This window comes from Seriola lalandi, unplaced genomic scaffold (assembly GCF_002814215.2).
Source record: "Seriola lalandi dorsalis isolate HSWRI2012SDOR001 ecotype SW California unplaced genomic scaffold, Sedor1 jcf7180002054885, whole genome shotgun sequence".
Classification (NCBI taxonomy): Eukaryota; Metazoa; Chordata; class Actinopteri; order Carangiformes; family Carangidae; genus Seriola; species Seriola lalandi.
The window spans coordinates 7,490,725-7,511,688 of record NW_019525437.1 but is presented as its reverse complement, the minus strand read 5'-3'; the positions used below and the strand labels follow the sequence as shown (position 1 = coordinate 7,511,688).

General features: G+C 41.1%; 1 protein-coding gene across 1 annotated transcript in view; it reads left to right on the top strand.

Moving 5' to 3' along the window:
* Positions 1–20,964, top strand: part of LOC111671713 (contactin-associated protein-like 4) — a 101,976-nt gene that overhangs the window by 76,875 nt on the left and 4,137 nt on the right. The window contains exons 16-21 of the mRNA XM_023428877.2: positions 3,554–3,772; positions 8,726–8,965; positions 11,811–12,035; positions 14,774–14,907; positions 16,175–16,262; positions 20,184–20,399. Coding sequence (XP_023284645.1) covers positions 3,554–3,772; positions 8,726–8,965; positions 11,811–12,035; positions 14,774–14,907; positions 16,175–16,262; positions 20,184–20,399 — 1,122 coding nt within the window. The remainder of the gene's footprint in view (positions 1–3,553; positions 3,773–8,725; positions 8,966–11,810; positions 12,036–14,773; positions 14,908–16,174; positions 16,263–20,183; positions 20,400–20,964) is intronic.

The following is a 20,964-nucleotide window of genomic DNA, read 5'->3' as shown; positions in this document are numbered from 1 at the left end:
AAAAAGGATGACATAAGTTAAAGTCTCCCATCATACAACAATGGATTTGCTTATTGTTACTTCTCTTTGATGTTTGACCACCACCGTGCAGCATAATGTATGTGCCAGAAGTTTTTCACATTCATCTGAAGAAGGGGGACGGTTTAAGTACGAGCATGGTTTTGTGTCCAATATGAAATTTACACAAGTGGAAACTTGAAACCTCCTGAGCACACACACTATGAGTCGACTTTCAGTGAAGTAGGAGGCATTTCGAGTTTAGAAGTTAAACTTTGGAAACAAAAAATATTTGCATATTCATAGATTCTTGATTTTTCAATGAGAGAAAGAAAATTTTAACTTGATAATTGAACTGTATTGTGGAGAAACCCTATTAGATGCAAATTGTGCCCAGAGAGGGTCTTTTAATGATCTTGTCCATCAGAAACTAATGAGAAAATAGTGTCAGGATGAGTGCAGCCAAACATTGGACTTGAACACAAGACATTACTGTTCGTTTCCCATTTACCAACAACCATCAATGCTGGTTTCTTTTCAGCATTAACATGCTCTCTCTTTAGCCCTAACCAAACTGTTATTGTGCTGAAACTAACCAAACCTTAACTATAGCCCATCAGATCAGGAACATTGTCGGAAGGCACTATTAAGTACATCGCCTTGCTGACTGTGTTGTTAGATCAGGAAATTCCTGTGTCACTCTGTAAGGCAATTAAAAATGATGTATTCTGTTGTTTAATTGGGAGGACTTGTTGAGTAGTGGGAAGGGCTTTAACCTCTGCTGCACAGGAAGTGATGCCTGTATGTTGGCTTGTTTGGTGTAAGTAGGAGTCTGTAGCATGAAGTCAGAGGAAAAGATGTAACATTACTGGCCACACTCTTCGACAGGTAACCAAGGTTAAATCTCTTTCTAATGTCTCCCTCTTTCTTTCTTCTTCTCTCTCTCTCATTCACACACACACACACATGTTCAGACAGTAGGACAAAAATGGCACACCTGCTCCTTGGGGAAACCCCTGCATTGTTACGGTGTAGTGCGTCTCTTATCATACTGCCGCACTATTACTTCTGTTATTATGACAGCTGGTGCTGAGGTGACTCTGTGTCATTACTGCATAACATTACTGGAGTTAACATGACTGCAGCCAGGCCGGGGAGCAGCTTCTAAATTAAGTTATGCCTCTGGGTTTTTCTATCAAAGGGCTCCACAGACCCACAACAGTGCAGCTTCTCCTTCCACTGTCAGCATCATCTGTGAGGGATGATGTTTTGCTCACGCACAGATGTCACAAATGTGGAGCATAGGCATGCTGGCAGTGTCATGATGGATGAACAGACTCTATGTGGCCTTCAGCTCACCTCTCTTTATTATAGGTTAAGTTTTGAACCTAACAGAGCTGTGTAAATGCTGTGAAGATTAATGACTACAACAACCTGACAGCCCAGGTTAGCTTTGGAGTTTCGATAACAGTGGGACATCACATCCTGTACTTACAGCCCATGTCATAACAACAATGGGGTTTCAATTGGATTTGTGACAAACAGATGAAACAGTAAATTCTCATATCTTTAAAAGGTTCTATATGTACGTTTTTGAAATAGCTATATAGTCAACATTAGCATGAACAGCCGGTACCTTACCAGACTAGAAGACACATAGTAAGTTCAGCATCAAACTTAATTTCTTTACTCGCACACTTTGTGATAGTGAATCACTGTAGCATCCAGTCTGACCTCAGTACAACATGGGAGAATGACAAAGTAGCGATTATCAGAGGGCATTTTCTAACCTATTTTCTTGAAAATGCAACAACGCCTGAAGCTCTCGGCAAATGACCACTATCACCAACATCACCACCTGCTCCTGGCAAGACACTGCATTCAACAGCAGAGAAAACGTACATATACTGAAAATACCAAAACATTCAGGTTAATTCTTACTGTAGGTATTATTAGCTCTCTGAGGCTGTAGGTTACCTTAGCACAGCAGGGCTTTGAGCTAAATGATAGCATGCTATGCTCACAATGAGCATGCTAATTATGCTGATGTTTTAAATGTTTATGATGTCCACCATCAGTTTAATGTGATAGCATGCTAAAATTTGCTAATTAGCACAAAACACAAGGTGCATCTGAGGCTGATGTAATTCATGTCATTAGTTTTACAAGCATTTGATCACAAAACAAAATACATTTTTACCTAATGATGGTGCTTGATAAAAAGTTAAATGTCAGCAGAGTATAATTCATTCTGAAGGAGACACACTGTATGTCTGTACCAGATTTCATGTTAGTCCATCCAATAACTGTTGAAACATAGACACATAACACAAGCACAAATGTCAACCCACTGGTGGAAAAGTCAGGGCATGACCAAAGTCATTAGGTCATTTCATGGCAATCTGTCCAATATTTCCTGAAATATTTCAGTCTGGGCCAAAGTGGTGGACCAATCAATCAACCAGTTGCCATCAGAGAAAAAAAAAGGACCAGTAAATGCTGTATTTACCCATGCAATTAGATCCGAATGAGATAAATAAGCTAATTCTAGCAGATTGCACATTCTGCTTCTCATTTGAAATGAAACTACAAATGTTGCAAAGAATGAATATGTGTAGTAAAGAGCAACTGAAATAAAAGTTACTGGTGTGCCAAGTATAGAGAGCTGAACTGAAGGAAGAGGGTAATAGCTATCGACACACTCCACACACACACACACACACACACACAAAGTCAATAGCTGTAGTCTGTTTTCTGCTCTGGGCTGGACTCTGAATCCTCTCAGATTTGTGTCCAGCTGTCTGTCCATCCTGCCAACAGATGGACGGATGGGAGGGAGTCAATTCACACTTCTGCCAACATATGATGATGGAGGACCACGCCTGGCACAGACTGGTGCCAAACTGAGGAAAAATGCTTTTCCTATGAATAATGAGTCTGAAAAAGACCCACATTCTTTATCAGCCTACAGCAGTTTTACAATAAAATGAGATTTTTTTTAAAAGAAAGATTTTAGTCTTAAAGCTCCTTTTGTTGAATTTAACAATTACAAATAGAGAGAATCTAATCCCCCACACTCCTCATAGTCAACTATCACAGTTAACTATGTGGAAATAACTGATAGGTCAGAGTCTTCTGCTGACTGAGACTGTTCCTCCCTGGCTGGATGGATTTCACACATTTCACGTGGAACATCAGAAAAAAATGATGGAACATCAGGAACATACAGCTTTTAGAGTGTCAACATCATTACACACAGGGTCGTGATGGTTTGTTTAAAGTCTGTCTGCATTTAAAGATGGAGTGGTGGCGCCTTTGGAAGTGACATGAGGGATTTACAATGTATCACTCATCAGAGGACACAATTATCTCCAAGTGTCAGGGAAGGTTTGTTAATCAGCCTGTTAGAAAAAACAACAAGAATAAGTCAAACTCACTCTACTCATGTGACAGTTACCCAAACTCACAGCCTGTGTACAACAGCCTTTTTTTGTGTTACCTCACTTTATTTTATCTAATTGTCCTCAATCGTCTGACCTCTCGCCCTCCTCCTCAGCCTCCTCTGAGGTCGTCTTCTCCTTCGATGTGGGGAACGGGCTGCTGGAGGTGCGAGTGGAGACAATCATCCCTCTGAACGACAACCGGTGGCACAGCGTGCGAGCTGAGCGAAACGTGAAGGAGGCGTCGCTTCGTGTTGACGAGTTCCCTGCCGCCACACACGAGGCCCCTGCTGACGGACACATTCATCTGCAGCTCAACAGCCAGTTATTCATAGGTGGGGACATGGAGTGTTAAATTTGTGTGCATGTGTTTCCAAATGGTTTGAAAATGTTAAAGTAGGAGCATTTTAAAGGCTTAGTAGTCTTGGTCAGGGTTAGTTTGAGGGAGTAGGATTAGTCATACTGTTGAGAGAGTTGTGCTGTTTGAACATTAACCTCATTAGCAGCTGACTATTACTGATAATTGCTGCCATGACTTATCCGCCCGCATCTCAGATTCTAGACATACACTTACAAACAAGCATGCAAATGTGTCCACAGGCACACAAACACAAAGATCTGCTGAGAAAAAGATATTTTTTACGAATGGAGGGAGCCAGGAGATTACAGTCTTTTTGTATCACAGACTCCTCCTGAAGTAGGCTGCTCACAGAAATTAAACCTCAGCAGACTTTTCTTTTTCCATGGGCACAGTAAGTGCTATAAAACCTGCCTGTTTTGCCATGCAGTTCTTCTTGTTAGATAAAAGTTTTGCTGCTGCACCACACAAGTCTCAGATGGGCTTCTGCTGGAGTTTCACCACCAGTGGCAGGCAGCTGCATATGTCTAATAACAGTAGAAATCATCAAGGTCTTTTACAACCCAGCTGCCCTGAGGTGCTTAGAAACTGGTGAGTAGTGTTAACAAGTGGGGCTGGTATTGGCTGGGTTGAAACTTTGGTCCTGCACTGGAAAAAGGAGATGCTGAGTCAATACTTTCTGAATACTGAACAATAATTGCCTTTCCTAAATACCGATGTATTATGGTGTAATAGAGTGGATTATGTAGTGTTTGTGAATTTGTGCGTGTGTGTGTAGCCTGCAAAGATCTTAACGGAGCCATATTGAATCATACACCTTCGGCTTTGATCTAATTTGCACAAAAACGGACTCTAAAATCATCTTTAATCAGATGATGTTTAGCTATAATTATGACAAGCAGTGGAAGGTCATGCAAACATTTCATCTGATGACACATAAACTTCAGTACCTTCAAAGTTTAAGGATAAAACAGGTGATATTCTATGATTTTTGCTGTCAACAATTGCCATTAAAAAAAATCCAACACAACAATATGTTAGTCCATCATACTCTCTGACATTCAGCCCCAAGTCCACTCGTTCCCACTGAAGATGTACATTTTAAAAGATTTGTCACAAATCTAAAGTTTTATTTTATAAAAAGGGTCAATGATTTACTAAAATAGCTCACGACTCTGGTTTTTTGGGAACTATTTTCACCTGCCACCCAATACACATTCGATGCTTTAGTGAATATTTAGAAAGGCTTGTGTATGTGGGATTCACTCAAAATAAACTACAGTGGCCTTGTTCGTGGAAGTGGAAGAACATGTCACCCAGAGCAGCAGCAACAATGGAGCTCTGACACAGAGGAATAAGATAATTGGCTGGTTTTGCATTTGTTTTTCACGGGATGTGTGTTGACAGTAAGAAAAACACTGAATATCACCTGCAATATCATTTAAAAAAGACTTATTTGACTAAATGGCTGGAAGCAGTATTTTTCCTGGTTAATATGCACATTTTGAACTTGAACTGTGAATGTCATATTCAAGCTGCCTGACTATTAGATACTAAAAGACTTTGATGCTTATTTCAAGGAACTCAGGCCTTTTTATACACTTTTCAGCAATCACACTCTTTTTTTTTATTCCTCTCATCCACACCAGTCGAAACTCTTAACTTCATGTCTTCCTCAGACTTTGATCATTCTGTTCAGCCACTCGCTCTTATCAGTCAAACTGTGTTTGAGGGGGATAAAAATCCATCTTGTATTATGAGGCTTTATCTTTCTGCAAATATTATGGACATTCATTTGTAAACAAACATTTTTGAAGGGAAAAAAAGAAAAAAACACAACCAACAAATAATGATTAGATTGGAGAGATGCAGAGAGATGGAGGTGGACATTGATTGCACGGCTGTGTTGAGCTAATAATCCCCCATCAACAGCTAGAAAGAAGTGACCATGAGTTGCTCTCCTTATATGGGCAGGACTATCCTGGGTGGTGTTTGCCGGCGATGCAGAGGGATTTATATGTTTGAATGGAAATGTGATGGGATTTTTGAAATAGACTGCTGTGGGAGAGGCTGTTTGTGTTTGACAAAGACTTGATTTACCGCAAAGCATTATGTGTTTGGGTGTCTCTACACTCTTGTTTTGGAGAATGAGGATCTGTGTGCTCTAGAAAATTGTTAATAAACCGTAATATTGCCTTGGGTGAATTTATATTACAAAGTTATTCTGGTGCAACTTAATTTATTGCCATAGAAGGGAATTAATTTTGCATACACACTGTGACACACATCTTTACGAGCTGTGCTTAAAATAATATTCATATTAATAAGTCATCATATTGTTATAGTGTCTGTTTTGGGTGACATGAGTGTGTCTGTTCTCTTGCTTAGTTCTTTGTGTCACATCAGAACATAAATGATCAGATACACTGTTAGTCTAGTTTATTAATTTGATGGGGACAAAACAGAGTATGCAACTAATGTGTTGCACAAAGAGTTTATAGCTATGGCTAATTCTCGATTCCTGTTCGTAGTTGGGGATGTATAATGTAATTAAAACAGACAAGTATTTACTCTTTTTACCAGAACTTTTTTTATTCTAACATCATGAAGTGAGAATCGAAAGCTGTTTAAGTGGCTGAAACTCTCACTGTCAAAATGTGTTTTCTTTTGACTCTTTCTCTGGCAGGTCCTGCCCTTTACTTCTCTGTCTTGATCAGAGGTTCTGCCCCTCGGGAGTCATCGGTCTTTCAGCTAAAGTGCACCAAGGTTTTGATCCCTTTTTGAGGGGAAATAGCTAGCATTTTATAGACACTTAAAATTCTAGCTTTTGCTGGTTTCATCCTCAAAAAGACATTTGCTGTGCATTTGTTTCAAACTTCCATCCACTTACAGAATGTTTAAATGGCTCTGTGTGCTCTTAATGTTGTTGTGTGTGTTTTATAACTCTTGCTGCAGAAGGAGACTAGAGTCTCACAGAGGTTGGTGATTTCTTTGAAAAGCTGCTCCAGCTGAACATTTGAAGCTTTTCCAGACTCAAACTGTGAGAGTAATATCCTGCCAATTCCAATCTGGGAAAACAATAACAACCGTCGTGTGGATATAAAATAAGATGTCGCCAGCATGGAACTTGCGGAGAAATGTAATTTAGCCAAGTCTAAACTCTGTGAGCGGTGTGAGGTTGCTATATTAGAGAGTTAAATGTCAGGTTAAAGGAGGTAGCGATAGCTGGATGAACATCAGACACCAGATGGCTAATCAGCCTCCCAGTTAGCCAATCAAGAGCCAGCACAGTGATATAGGCAGTGTCAGTGTATCAGTTCCCTGCAGACCGACATGGCCGACATGGCCCTGTTGGGCTGCAGTGGCATCATGTGACTGTCAATCCCAGTTTACTGCAGAGTAGACAGAGATGGTTAGGCTATAGATTCCAGTCATACGGACACTGAATGGGAATTTATTTGGCAGATAAAGGTAGATTGATGACATGGGTTAATCGTTGTACTAGGGCAGTGTACCCGCAAAGAAAAGTCACACTACATATTTCAGTGCATCAGCTCTTTCCATAGACTATATAAAGATGGGCATAGCCTCCATGATGTCAATCATAGGTTTCTGAAGAGCGTTTTTGAAGCTCAGATTGGGCTGCCCCACCATCGCCATCTTGGCAGTGCCTGAATCCGCCAGTTAATCCAAAAATTGGCAAAGATGTGGGGTGTGTGTGGAATCAAGAGTCTGGTGCAGGCTGGCTTGTGGGAAGCACATGCTCACCCACCTGTCACTCAAAACAGCACGCCCTCAATCATGCAGAACTTTAGGTCTTCAGTAAAATTTAAACGGTGAGTTAAATAAAAGTTCACCCACCATGCAGATGGCACAAAGTGGGAAACAAATTGTTTTTTTGTACCAGGCTGTAAACATGTTTATTTCTGCTGTAAAGTTGGGCATTTTAACATGGGAGTCTATGGGGATTGACTTGCTTTTGGAGCCAGACTCAAGTGGTCAATTGAGGAACTGCAGTTTTTTGCACTTTGGTGTTGGCTTAATGTTTCACCTCTGGAGGTTGCTGCTTGGCTCCGCCTCTTGCCCAATTAATATACCTACACCTAGATTGGAACAGTAGGTGTGACACATGGCCTGTTTTGATTTGGTTTAATGAAACTAAATGGCATTTTTCCTTGTCAAACTATTATTCAGTCAGCTTTCTGAGAAAAACCTTGTAAATGGTTACATCTGTCACAGGTCTCAGAAAAGGGACCTAAGAGTAAAAACTCAGGTGGTAGGTGTAAAAGTAAAGATAAAACTTAAAAAAAAAAAAAAAAAAAAAAAGAAAAAAACACAAGGATACAAAAATCCGTGCAGGGAAACAAAGTACAAAGATTTGGGCTGAGTGAGGCAAAGGCAAAGTCCAAATCTTACAGGCAAGGTCAGACACACAATCAGGCAGGCAGAGAACAGAGCGCTGCAGAGCCTAGGCACATGGCACAAAGACAATGTGGCAAAGAACAAGTGGAAACGAACCGCTGTGTATACAGTATATACTGGAGCGAATACGGAAATGGGGAGGTGGAGCAGGACAGGTGATTTTACCTGCAGGAAAGGCAGGCAGTTGGGAGGGACAGGGTCTGAAATAATTAGAACATAGATGCATATATGCTGAATGAATGAATGGATGAATAAGCAGACTGAAACTCAAAACCATGGAAACATCTACTTATATGAGTATACTCAAGTGAATACTGTTTATGCTAATGTTATGTAAAAGACTGGGTGAAAGTCATTTTTCCTTATTGTCGCTGTCAATTTTGGGCCAATTATACTATACAAAGGTAGGTAATGTTGAGGCTCTTGAACATATGACACGGATGGGCTACTCTATGTCAGTCAAAGCTGGCAACACTGAATGTGACACAGTATCTGTTTTTGTTGACAGGAGGTACTGCATCCAGACAGAAAGGCTTTCTCGGCTGCATCCGCTCTCTGCAGCTCAACGGCGTCACCCTGGACCTGGAGGAGAGGGCGAAGATCACCCCCGGGGTCCGATCCGGCTGCCCGGGCCACTGCAGCAGCTACGGCTCCCTCTGCCAGAACCAGGGTCGCTGTGTGGAGAAAGACAACGGTTTCACTTGCGACTGTGGTCAGTCTGCCTACACTGGAGCCTTCTGTCATAAAGGTACAGACTCAGACTGAAGACTTCCTGCCAGTATATACACAGAGCCACTGATTCATCGACACTCTGTCTCTCACACAGCAGATGTGATATTGTAGCGTGTTGAATGCAGTAATATTTTAATGTCATTGAAAGGCTGTTTCACTACAGTCCATGTTTAAATAATACAATAAAAGTGACTAGACCAATGTCCCATTCATAAAAAAACTAGTAACATGAACTTTAATTGCTAGTTAAACATAACATTATTTCAGATCTGTAAATGTCTGTTCTCTTCTGACAAAATGACACATTGGATAAATAAACCTCAGAGAAACATGGTCTGACACGTCTTAAAAATTAGAGAAGTCTGTCCTCCAACTTCAAATGGGCTCATTTAGTTTTTCACTTTGACAACTGCCTCGACAATTTAAATTTTACTGTGCATAAGAGAAGAGGAGGCTAATTCAGCATGAAGCTCATTATAGGTTGGGGTCTAAAGAAGGCAGAGTGAAGTGTATGCTATAAAACTGCTCCTGATATCATTCATGGGGCAAAGCATGTAAAAGAGGAGTGGTGACAAGTACTGAAAGATTTAAAGTAGTAGTATTTTCCTGATTATAGTAACACAGATTTCCTTAACACTGCTGTGGTTCCTCATGGTGTTTTCTGCCACTCAATATTGAACTCTTCATCATATGTTATATTACACCTACACACATTTTTTGTCGAATTAAACAGTGATATTTCTCTCACACGGTATCAGTGTTATATTAGTGTTGTGACTGTTTGATTTGAACAGCAGCCTATTCTGCTTTTTATTACATTTTACTTTGCCAGCGCAGTCTGTGTGTCCCATCCAAAGGCTCTTCAAAGAAAGACGAAGAGATTTGTTTGCCAGTTTGATATGCTAGTCACAGGCAGTGATGCATTAGTCAGACTCACAGAGGAATAATATACCTACATCACACCCACTGCTGCTCTGTGTGAAGGTCCTGTCACTTAAATGTCTCTTGTTACTTTAGGCAATTTCTTAAAATTTTTTCTTATATGATTTTATCTGGTTCACCATCCCGTGGTGTTTCTTTATGTTATTATGATAAAAAGGTACTGGCAGCTCATTGAGCCCCGTCCAGAGATGCTGCAAGTAGGGGTGCTGAGGGGTCTCTGGCTGGCTTCTAAAGGATTCCAGCTAACTCTTAAAACAATAATAAGTTATGTTGTGCTTAAACACAGAGGCTTAAGCTGGTAGATCCCAGCCAGCTTGTACTGCAGTGTATGTCTAGTTAGTTCCACTGTTTTTGTAATTTTGATGTAAAGTGACACCACTCAGCTGCAGCACAGAGCCGCTAATAACAGCCTGAAGTAGCATCCAGGACACACAGCGGGGCTGCTCATCTGTGTGGATGTACTGTTTGTGAATATGGCTTTTTTTTTTTTAGTTAATCTTTGCTAATTGTTTCATTTTTGGAGAAGGTAAAAAAAACCAACATGCAGAGAAATCCAAAGGTTGACAGGCCTGCTGTGCGTTGTTACGGCTGCTGAGCTATGATTGGTCAATCACTCTTTGCAGCAGGGAGTTAGTGTCGAATGTTACTAACCCAAAGTTTCTATTATACCTTACTTTTAGGTTTATCTCAGCTCTTTCAGATTATCACATAGAATAAGAACTTCAACATCAGGAGGACTTGCAATGCAGCAAGTATATTCATCTGTAAACCGATTGATTCATGTTAAAGCTGTACAAAACACAATCATTATGACCCATCATGCCCTGGTGCTTTCATAGGGTGGAGAGAGTACAGACCAGACAGTTTTCTGAAGAGAATCCTTCAGTCGGCAGACACTGGACTAACCCTGACCGTCTGTCTGGTTCACTGTCTGCACATTCGGCCTCTCAACACTCATTTTGAGTGGGTCACAATGAGCCCATTCTGCCATGAAGGTCAAGCATCAGGATTATGTTAAAGGACTCTTCTAGACCACCGTGCCATTGTGTCCACCACGTGATGCATGGAGGGCTTGTTTGCCAGTGTTAAAAGTCAACATAATGTCAAAGTCAGTCAGTGCTATAGAAATAGATTATACTATGTTGTTAAATTCTAAGACTGTTAATTTCCCAAATAAACCACAAAGTAATGAGATATTGTATAAAGGGAAGTGAAGGAGTACCTTGACTACAGATTAAGTAGTGCTGAAGACATTATGGTAGTTTATTATACACTGACCAAGCACTTTATTAGGAACATACTAACACTGGGCAGGGCCTCCCTCTGCTCTCAAAACAGGCTCATCTCTTCGTGGCATGGATGCCACAAGATGCGGGAAACATTCCTTTGAGATTCTGCTCCGTGTTGGCGTTTATTGCATTTACGCTGAGAATCTCCCGTTTTACCACATCCCAAAGGTGTTCTACGGCAGCCCACTGTACGCAGCACTGTACGACTTCTGCTTTGTGAAACGCTACATTGTGATGCTGGAAGTAGCTAGGAGATGTTGATCATGGTCAGTAACAATATTCAGATAGTCTGCATTCAAATGGTGATTGACTGGTGTTAATGGGCCCAAAGTGTGAAAAGAAAATATTCCCCACACCATTACACCACAACAACCACCAGGTTGGCCTGTTGACACAAGACAGCTTGGTGTCCATGGATTCATGCTGTTGACACGAAATTCTGACTCAACCATCAGTAGAATTCCAGATTCATCAGAGCCGGTTACGTTTTCCCAGTCTTCAACTGTACAGTTTTGGTGGGCCTGTGCCTTCTGCAGCCTCACATTCTTGGCTGACAGGAGTGGAACGTATTTTATAGGAGACAAGTTTAACTAGTCGACTCCACCACTGACACCTCCCTTTAACTTTCAGAGGTATCGGCCAGCTTTAAGTCGACAGTGTCCATCGCCTACAACCTCAAGGAGCCGTATGAACTGAGCAGGAACAGCAGTGCCTGGCCTTCGTCCATCTACTCTGATATGACCCTGAGAGGAGAAAACATCTCGCTGAGCTTCAAGACCCTCCAGAGTCCTGCTCTGCTGCTCTACGTCAGCTCTTTCTACAGGGAATACCTGGCTCTGCTTATCAACAACCATGGTGAGCAAATGCAAATGGATTTTTCTTCTTTTTTTCATTTGTTTTGTTTGACCAAATTGTCCAAATTTCTTTTGGCAGCCGCTCCTCTTATCTCATCCTTCCTGCATTAAGTTCTGTTCAGCTCTCTTCTCCTCTCCTATCCTCTCCTCTCCTCTCTTCCTACCTCTTTAATCAGTCATCCTCTGCTGACTCCTTCTCCAATTGTTATGCACAATGTCAGGATCAAAGAAAATGTTTGGACCAGTTACTGTTAAAGGGGACCAATTATGCTTTTCCATATTTTCTGTCATATGTATAATGTGACAGCCTCGGCTGTCCATATTAAATGTGTCCAAAGTTTTAAGTAATGAGACAAATTTATATATATAAATAAATAAAATAAAATAAATATAAAAATGTAAATAATCCCTGTGAGATAAAAGCTCTGGCATCATTCTGCTCTGAAAACTAGATTTCCAACATTTTCTTTCACGACGAGCTGACGTCATCCGCTCCAGACAGAGCTCCAGGCAAAGCTCCAGGCACAACTCGCCCACGGAGTTCAGGGTTAATGTACTGTTATTAATGTTAATTTACTCCAGAATACAAATTACCGGTTTACTATACAGTCGTTTGGCGACAGCAGAACATTACCTTTGGAAATTCCTGTCAGCAGACTTTTCCACTTCAGTCGGCATTTTAGAGCATTCACCACACATACACCTATTAACAGGGCCATTGGCAGATTGTGTAACCTTAAGAAGGCAGATGGAAGTGAGACTCTATCCTGCCAGGCTACAAACTATTTGCTAGTGGCTGAACCTCAGTGGTTCGGACCAATCGGCATCCTGTTAGGTAGGAACTACTGGCAGCTACGGTGGTTTCATAGGTGTGATGACAGCGAGAATTGACTGGTAACAACAATGGCGCCTCCTAAAGATGTTAGCGTAGATGCTGCTATAGCAACCGCTGCTGGAGGATATTTCTTCTGCAAGAGTTTGATTTACCGAGTGGCTCCACTGGTAGTGAAAAATAATGGGAAGGATTGTGTCTGATTGTGTCAAGTCAGGCTGTGATAGATGATGAGACTGATTGTTCTTAGATAGATCACCTTCCAAGAATTTTTTTTTGAAAGCACCGGCCCTTTTCCAAACAGTTTCTAACAAAGCCTTTACAGATGGTTCTGTGTAACAATGTCCAATTAATGATGTTATGTTAATTATTTATTGTTACGTAAGAGTGAGGCAGTGCACCCCTCTCGACAGGCTTCTGGAAGTTGACCAATCAGAAGATATTGTGCTTTTAGGGAGGGGGGCTTTAAAGAGCCTGGAGCTGATATTGCTTGTTTCAGTCAGAGGCTCAGCCAATGGGCTGCATAACAGGCAGCTTTGGATAAATAAGGGGTTTCTCTTGAATTGTGAATCATGCAAAGCTACTCTAGGGGAATCCCAGAATAAAAGATCTAAAGCAGGAATCGAGCATAATAGGTCCCCTAAATTCTTTTTAGCAGCGTTCTTGTCATTGTGATTATTTATTGTGTTCAAATTTTCATCACTCGCTTCACTGTAGAGCTTTACATAGCTCCACTTGGCAGGAAAAGCAATTCCAGCACTCCTGCACTACATAATAGGATTTGCTGTTATCCACTGTCTGTGGCTTGTAACTGTAACTGAATTACATGTTATTTTTAACTAGCGTGAACTGGAGTTCAGGTGTGACAGGAGATTTTTTTTTTTTGTCATTTTGAACAAAATCTGTCGTCATGATGGCAAAAATTAGCAAACCTAAAACCTGGTTAGAGGTACTCTATCAGCCATTAGGAGAGATATACTTATAAATTCTGCTGTTAGACAAAGCTTTTTTAATTACTCAGAGAGAGCTGAGGGATGGCAGGTTTTGAATAGCTGATCAAGTCATCATCAGGCATCTGCACTCTTGCTGAAGTATCTAATTAAATCCCAGAGAGATGTTTCACTTGGAGGCTCCAAAAATGGCTTTTCTCATGTTTCTGTCTTCTGCTGCTGCAGTAACAGAAGCCTCAGCTGCTGCACACTGAGAAACATCAGTATCCGAGTATCTCGCTGAGAGACTGACACACCCTGTGCCCTCTCCACCACTGCTTTTATTATCAACATGTGCTCTTTTGATAATGGAATTGCTCCCTATTAGCATGTATTTGGGGGGAAAAGAGTCATAATTAGAAAAAAATAGAAAGGGCATTAAGTATTATGTGTTTGAGGTTGTTTTTTTTTTTTTAAGCAAGATAATTTCCTATCATTTGTACTAATCTTTAAAATCTGCAGACATCTCCAAGCATTCAAATGATCTCAGTTGTGGCTCTTTATTAAGTTTAACACTGTAAAAGACTGGGAAATTAATTTTATATCTTGAAGTGTTAAACATAGAGATAAAGTATTAATCCTCACAGTATTGATCAGTTTGTAGCTTCTTAATTCAGCTGCTGGTATCTTGGAATATTCACATATCTGGATGAAATGTTCTTTCTTTGAAGGAGTGAATACATGTGAATACCAAATATGTCCTTAAATGTGAGCCAAGCATGTGGAGATTTGAGTAAAATGGCTTAAACTAAAGACTAATTACATTTTTTCTTGGGTTTCCGTATCATGTCGCATCATTTAAAGTCACTTCAAATTGATATTTTGCATTTTTACTGTTCTCTTTCAGGTTCGCAACTTGATTCTGAATGAACACCTGAGTTCATGCTTGTTCTGATTCGTTTTGTTGTGTTTGCAAAGATGAGCTGGAGCTGAGGTACAAGTTGCACAGCAGCAGAGACGTTGAGGTGTTGGGCAGCAGAGTTATGAACTTGGCTGATGGACGCCTGCACACAGTGGCCATCAGGAGACTGGCAGACACTGTCTCTGTGCAGGTAAACACACACACACACACACACACACAACAAATAACTGTGTCACACACATCGCCACAAGCTGGGCCGTTTTTGTACACAGAAACTGTGAACCAAAGAGTAGGAAGAAATCTTTTCTAATCAATTTACCACTTTAAAGGTCTGTCACAATGATGTCAACTGTATATATAACTGTCAAGCCTCTGCTCACACTCCACTAAATACCTGATACTTGAGAGAGGATGATAATTGATGATCTGCACCCTGAAATGAAAAGCCAAATTTAGATCTACAATGTGGTGTTTTACAGTTGCCATTCACTGTGCTCCTAGTTACTGTTACTGTCTTGTCTTTGGATATATCTGGAAAGGCTCAAGGGCTACAGTGCTGATACATTTGAAGACTGATTTGAGAAAACAGAAATGAATGAAGCTCTCAGAGCTCAGTAGATTGTATCTTTTCAGGGTGTGACAGTGAAGCCAGTGGGCAGGATTTCAGTCCATTATTTTCAGAGCCTAACTGTATAATGATGTGACGTGTGTGACTGTAGATGGTGATGCCTGAGCCCATACTGTCGTACAACATGAACAATGAGAGGAAACCATAGAGTGCCTGAATAAGTGGTGCCTCAGTGGGTATGTAGTGGCTGATTAAATTGTGAATCTAAAATTATTCCCAAGTCGTTTACCGCCTTTGATTTTTCATCATCATATTCATCAAATTATTATCGTATTGAATAAAAAAGTGGATGTCTGACTGAGGGCACCAAACGGCTCCGACCACACAGAAAAATTCATGTTGAGGCTACTTTCTGTTTCTCTGTTTTCTACGGCTCCATTTCAGTCTCAGGTTGATCAACATCGACAGATCTCTTATTGATGAATGATTCACCAAAGCTCAGATCTGTGTTTGCAAACACGCCACACCCTCTGTTTTATTATAAAGAGCGCCTCTCTCTCTCTGGGGCATTTACCACCTCAGACCTGCTCTACTTAGGCTTCTCCACTCGGCCACTGTGAACCACGGCATCCTCACGGGTCTGTTGGTTTCCAGCTTTAGGGCTGAATCCTATTAAACATGTATTGCAGACTTGAGGTCAAGCCTCCGGCTGGCTTTTCATGTTTAATTGCTCAATTTTCTGCAGCCATGTGTTGAAGTTTCCTTCACCGAGCAGCCCTTGTTTAAACACTGAACAATGAAGAACTCAAGAGTTTGTCACAGTTATCAGTCTTTGCTTTCTCCTTGCTGAGCTTTTACTTCCACAGACGTGACTTGTACTGTCTTTCAGATTGACCAGAATGCCAGAGAGGACTTCAACCTGACATCTGATGTGGAATTCAACAACATCAAGTCTCTCATCCTGGGCAGAGTGCAGGGTAAGTGAGGCTCTCTCCTAGGGCAGACACCACTTAGACGGACTCATTTGAATAACAGCGATGAGATGTTTGGCCTCATGTGACATAAAGCTGTTCTGGAGCTTTCTGCTCTTTTCTGTTCATCATTTTAGGTGGACCAGAGGGAAAGCCGCAGTCTTCCCAACAGCTGTGGCGCTTTTAAAAACAAGTTGACATCCATATTCAAATAGTCACAGGGAGAGCACTTTACTAGGAAGATACAAAATAAGAACAACCTCAGGAATGACTAAAGATGGAGTCACCCACTTAAGTCTCAGTTATGTGGCATTAGCTGCATTTCAGAGCGGTGCGGGAGGGTAAAGCCTCAGTGTAAATGGCATTGTTTTTTCTCTAATGCAGAAGTTCAGCAAATGCAGTAAATGCTGCTGAACTTTTATCTGTGTTATCGAAGCGGTGAATAATACAGTCTTTATGTGTGTCCCGCTGAGCGGGTCTTTAGACAGCTGCAATGGTAATAACTTCAGAAAAAGGTCCTTCACTTTGTATGGTAATGAGGAGGGATTGAAAAGAACAAATTACTTAGAAGATTGAAGTCAGCACCCTGTGATTCAGCATAACAACCAATGAGTCCGAGCTGCTGAGGGTGGGGGTCAAACTAAACCAGGAAGTCAGACGGTACAGTTCAAACTTTATCTGCATGACGTGACACTGTATTTCACAGGACTCTTGACACTCGTTTCGACCCAGGGGTTTCTTTTGAAGGGGAAGAGTTGTGGTGACTGCGCTTTCCTCTGCTACATCTGGAGAGCACCCTCTGAGACAAATTGAGAGGAAAGCTGCTATAAACATGTGGGGCTGTGAGAGGGTTGGATATCAAAAGAGATTCTCAATTAAAAAATATTTGAAATTTATAAGAACTGGGGATTTGTTGTTAATAAATTCCACTTCTTTATGAGTTATTGTCACTGTACAATTCATTATCCCTGAACTTAAATCTGGATTTATACTTGATGCAAGGGGTTAACAGCAATTTCACTATAGATAACTACTGTCTAGGCTTTGACTTATAGTCCAGAGTCAGATTTCACCTATTGAAATCACCTCTGCAATCAAGATGTAGCGATATAGAGCGACAGTGGGCTACAGATGCACTTATAGAACTGGAGTTACATTCAGGTAACTTGTATTTTGCTTCATCTTATTGTTGAATAGGAGACTGTTGTCATTCTTTACATTCTGCAAGTCACTGTTACTCAGAGCGATGATCGTGGTGAGAGGGTTTTTACTTTTTTCAACTAGCTTAACATGGTCATCATGAATGACACTCTCCTCTGCCACTGGAAACAGCCCATACTGACTAAACATATAATGGCCCCGACATGTAATATAATTTTTGACTAGGTGAATGTCAGCTATGCTGTAGCTGTGGCGGCTATATGCATGGGCTCCAAAGCTACACTGTAACCCCTTAACAATATAATATAGATACAGCTTGACTCTCACAAAATGGCCAACTAGAGAAAGTACTCAAACATCAGGCAACGACACAGTAACGGTTCGTTCATACATACAGATACAAAGCAGGTGGCCATATAAGCCTCTCATGAATCTGTAGTTCTGTGACAGAAACGCAGAAGAATCACAAGCGCTCTGTAATTAAACACACACTCAGAAACACCAACTTGCTGTTTATTGCAGCCTGAATCTACTCGAAATGAAGATGTTTTTGTCCTCAACTTATAGTATTTGGTTTATTTTCTGGCTTAAATGCTATACAAAGAATTGCAACTACTGTAAGTGTCAATAAGAACCAAATCAGAAAAACTGGATTGGACTAGAATCTGTTGAAACTATACAATATCCAAACCCTGGGCTGAGAGGATGAATGGTTTAAGAAGTGCACTCACAAATGTATTTTAGGTTTATATCTGCTAGATTATTTACAGTTACTCCTGACAGCAAGTTTTGACCATGAGGAATTTAATGGGTTTAATGCTTTATTCAAGCCAGCGCATGGTGCACATGTAAGAAACAGATATAAGCTGATACTTGCCCCGTTTTTGGGTTTAGCTCCTTGCTGTTTTTTTTTTTGTTGATGACCCAGGCTGTGTTAATATGTGAACTAACCTTCCCTCTGCTGAGCCAGAGGACTCAGACAGTCATATCAGTATCACAGAGGCAGCAAGATAGTTGATATCCTGTCACTCCCTGCCAGCCCTGTCATCCATCAGCCTAACTAATGGACCAGAAAAGAATGGAGAGACTGAGATGCTTGCAGAGAGAGACAGGCAGAATGTGATAGAGAGCGAGGGATGGAGGGGGAGAGAGATGGAGATACACAAAGAGGTGGAGGTTTAGGGCAGCAGGAGGGTGGAGGTGGACGGTAATCTTCAGTTCATGGATGAAGAGGCCCGTGCTGTCAGTTTGACTGCTTGTGCAAACATCCAAACCCTTCTTAGTGAAGTCACAGACTCGCCACTTTTAAAACTCAGTAACACTGGTGATTCATTTTTTATAAGGAAGAATATTAGAAATGTTACCACATCAAACCATATTCTTTTTGTTTACTTGTTGTATTTTGTCATGAATCTTTATTTAAAGAGGATACAATATAATACAATACCTCAGAAACAAACTCCAGCGCCTACATGTGCTTTAATTCATTCTAAAAGTGAAAGGTAGCGATAGAAAAAAGTGAGTGTACTTATAATAAATACACTCACAAAAAGAAATAATATGGTAATCTAATGCACCATCAGATAATCTAATGCTCCAGCTGTAACATAAATCTGCTTTGTTATTAGGTTTTTCTTCCATCTCAATCATGCAACCCCCCCCCCCCAGACTACTCTATAGGCGACACACATGTCAAGAGATATATAATTCAAAGTCAAATTATTTCCTGCTGCCGGGAGGATCACATGCAATTTAAAGCTCAATCAAAGCCTGATCATATACACAACTGATAAACAGCCCTATGCAGCCAGGCCACTCTGCAGTGTCCCATTTGTGCTGAAAAGTTGTTTCTCTGGTAATAACTTAGATGACTGGAAATGATGTGCTCTGTAATCAAACTGTACTGCAGGAATCATTATAGTTTACTCTGACATTTATTGCTACTGAAGATTTTATTTAGTACCTACTGTCACAAACAGTGATGTTGTGAGCACATTACATACTCCACATGTGGGATCGCTAGGTCTCCTGAAACCTAGCAGCCAAACCTATTTAACTTTTCTCTGGATATTCATGGTCCACCGAAGATGCAGCTACACCTAGTGCATCTGTTTACAGTGCAGCCAATAATTTTAAATAAAGAATAATAAAGAAGTCAGCCAATAATAATTGAAATCTGATTTCCCTCTTCACGTGGTGCACATAGTTTTCCTCACTACAGCAGTGCAGAGAAAAGTACATTCCCATGCTGAAGAGTTGGTGTGCAGCATCACTGTGGCTGCACCTTCTGAGTGAGGAGTAAACCCTGAGATAAAAAATCATTACAAACAAGTATGCTGGATTAAATACCTGCATCGTTTCCTGTGACCCATTTGGGTCTCAAGGGTATTTGCCTGAGGAAGACCTGTAGTTGGTCGAAAATGTCACTAATAAAAATTAATGGGAGCTGTGATTCCAGCGTGAGCGTGCTCTCTGGATTGCTGTTTTATTGATTTTTTTGGATCCATCATCTATACCACTGAGGTTTAGTGGATGTGTACATGATTGCTGTAATTTAAGATCATTTGAATCCCACACAGGAATGTCAGGCTCTGCTGCTAACAATGAAAACCACTACACAGGGAAGTACAACCTAGATGGGTGCTACTTATCATCACACCGTGGTCTCATCAAGATGAAAGTAATATTCATTCAGATGAACCACTAGATGTGCAGGTGGATCTCACTGATAACAAATCTGTCTTCTCTCTCTGTGTCTGTGTTCAGAGTCTGATGAGCTGGATGCAGAGCTATCTGGGCTGGCCTCTCTCGGGTTCACCGGCTGCCTGTCAGCTGTTCGCTTCAACTCCATCAGTCCTCTGAAAGCTGCTCTGCTGCACTCTGACAGCCCCGTCACTGTCACCGGCCCATTGGTCCAGTCGAGCTGTGGGTCCTCCTCTCCAGCCAAGCCCTACGCGGCAGAAACCACACACTCCTTATCAGGTACGAGGAGCAGACTCCTTCAGACCCCTTCACTTGTCAGGTTTTGTCATGTTGCAGCCTTATGCTAAAATCCTTTCAATCCATTTGCAAAAGTGAACGTGTCTGAAGCAGGGTTTGAACTGAACCACCACACCAATTTCATTTGGTGTGTTTTACCTTTAACATTAGTTTTTATAACAGGCACCTTCTTTGTTTTCTCTCAGGAATTCAGGAGTTTTATCTGTTGGGTAATCGAACAATATTAAAATACACGTGTGCCCAACACTTCAGTTCAATGAAGCACGTGCCCTTTCACCCTGGAGAAAGAGTTGGCCCCCCTGATTGTCATTCACATAGTTTCTGAATGCCTGGTATGTCTTTAGAAAACACCCCACTCTTCTCCCAGTGTGGGAACCTGTGTGTTATGCCTTTAATATTATTCTTAGGGCTGTTCATTAGACTTTTTTATGGGCTCATTAACCATCCCTCTCAGTAAGCAGAAAGAGTGATGGCACTACGAAAGATGAGATTAGTCAGACAAGTCTAGTGAATTCCTTTTAAGGCTTCGCTGAGGCTTTCAACAAGC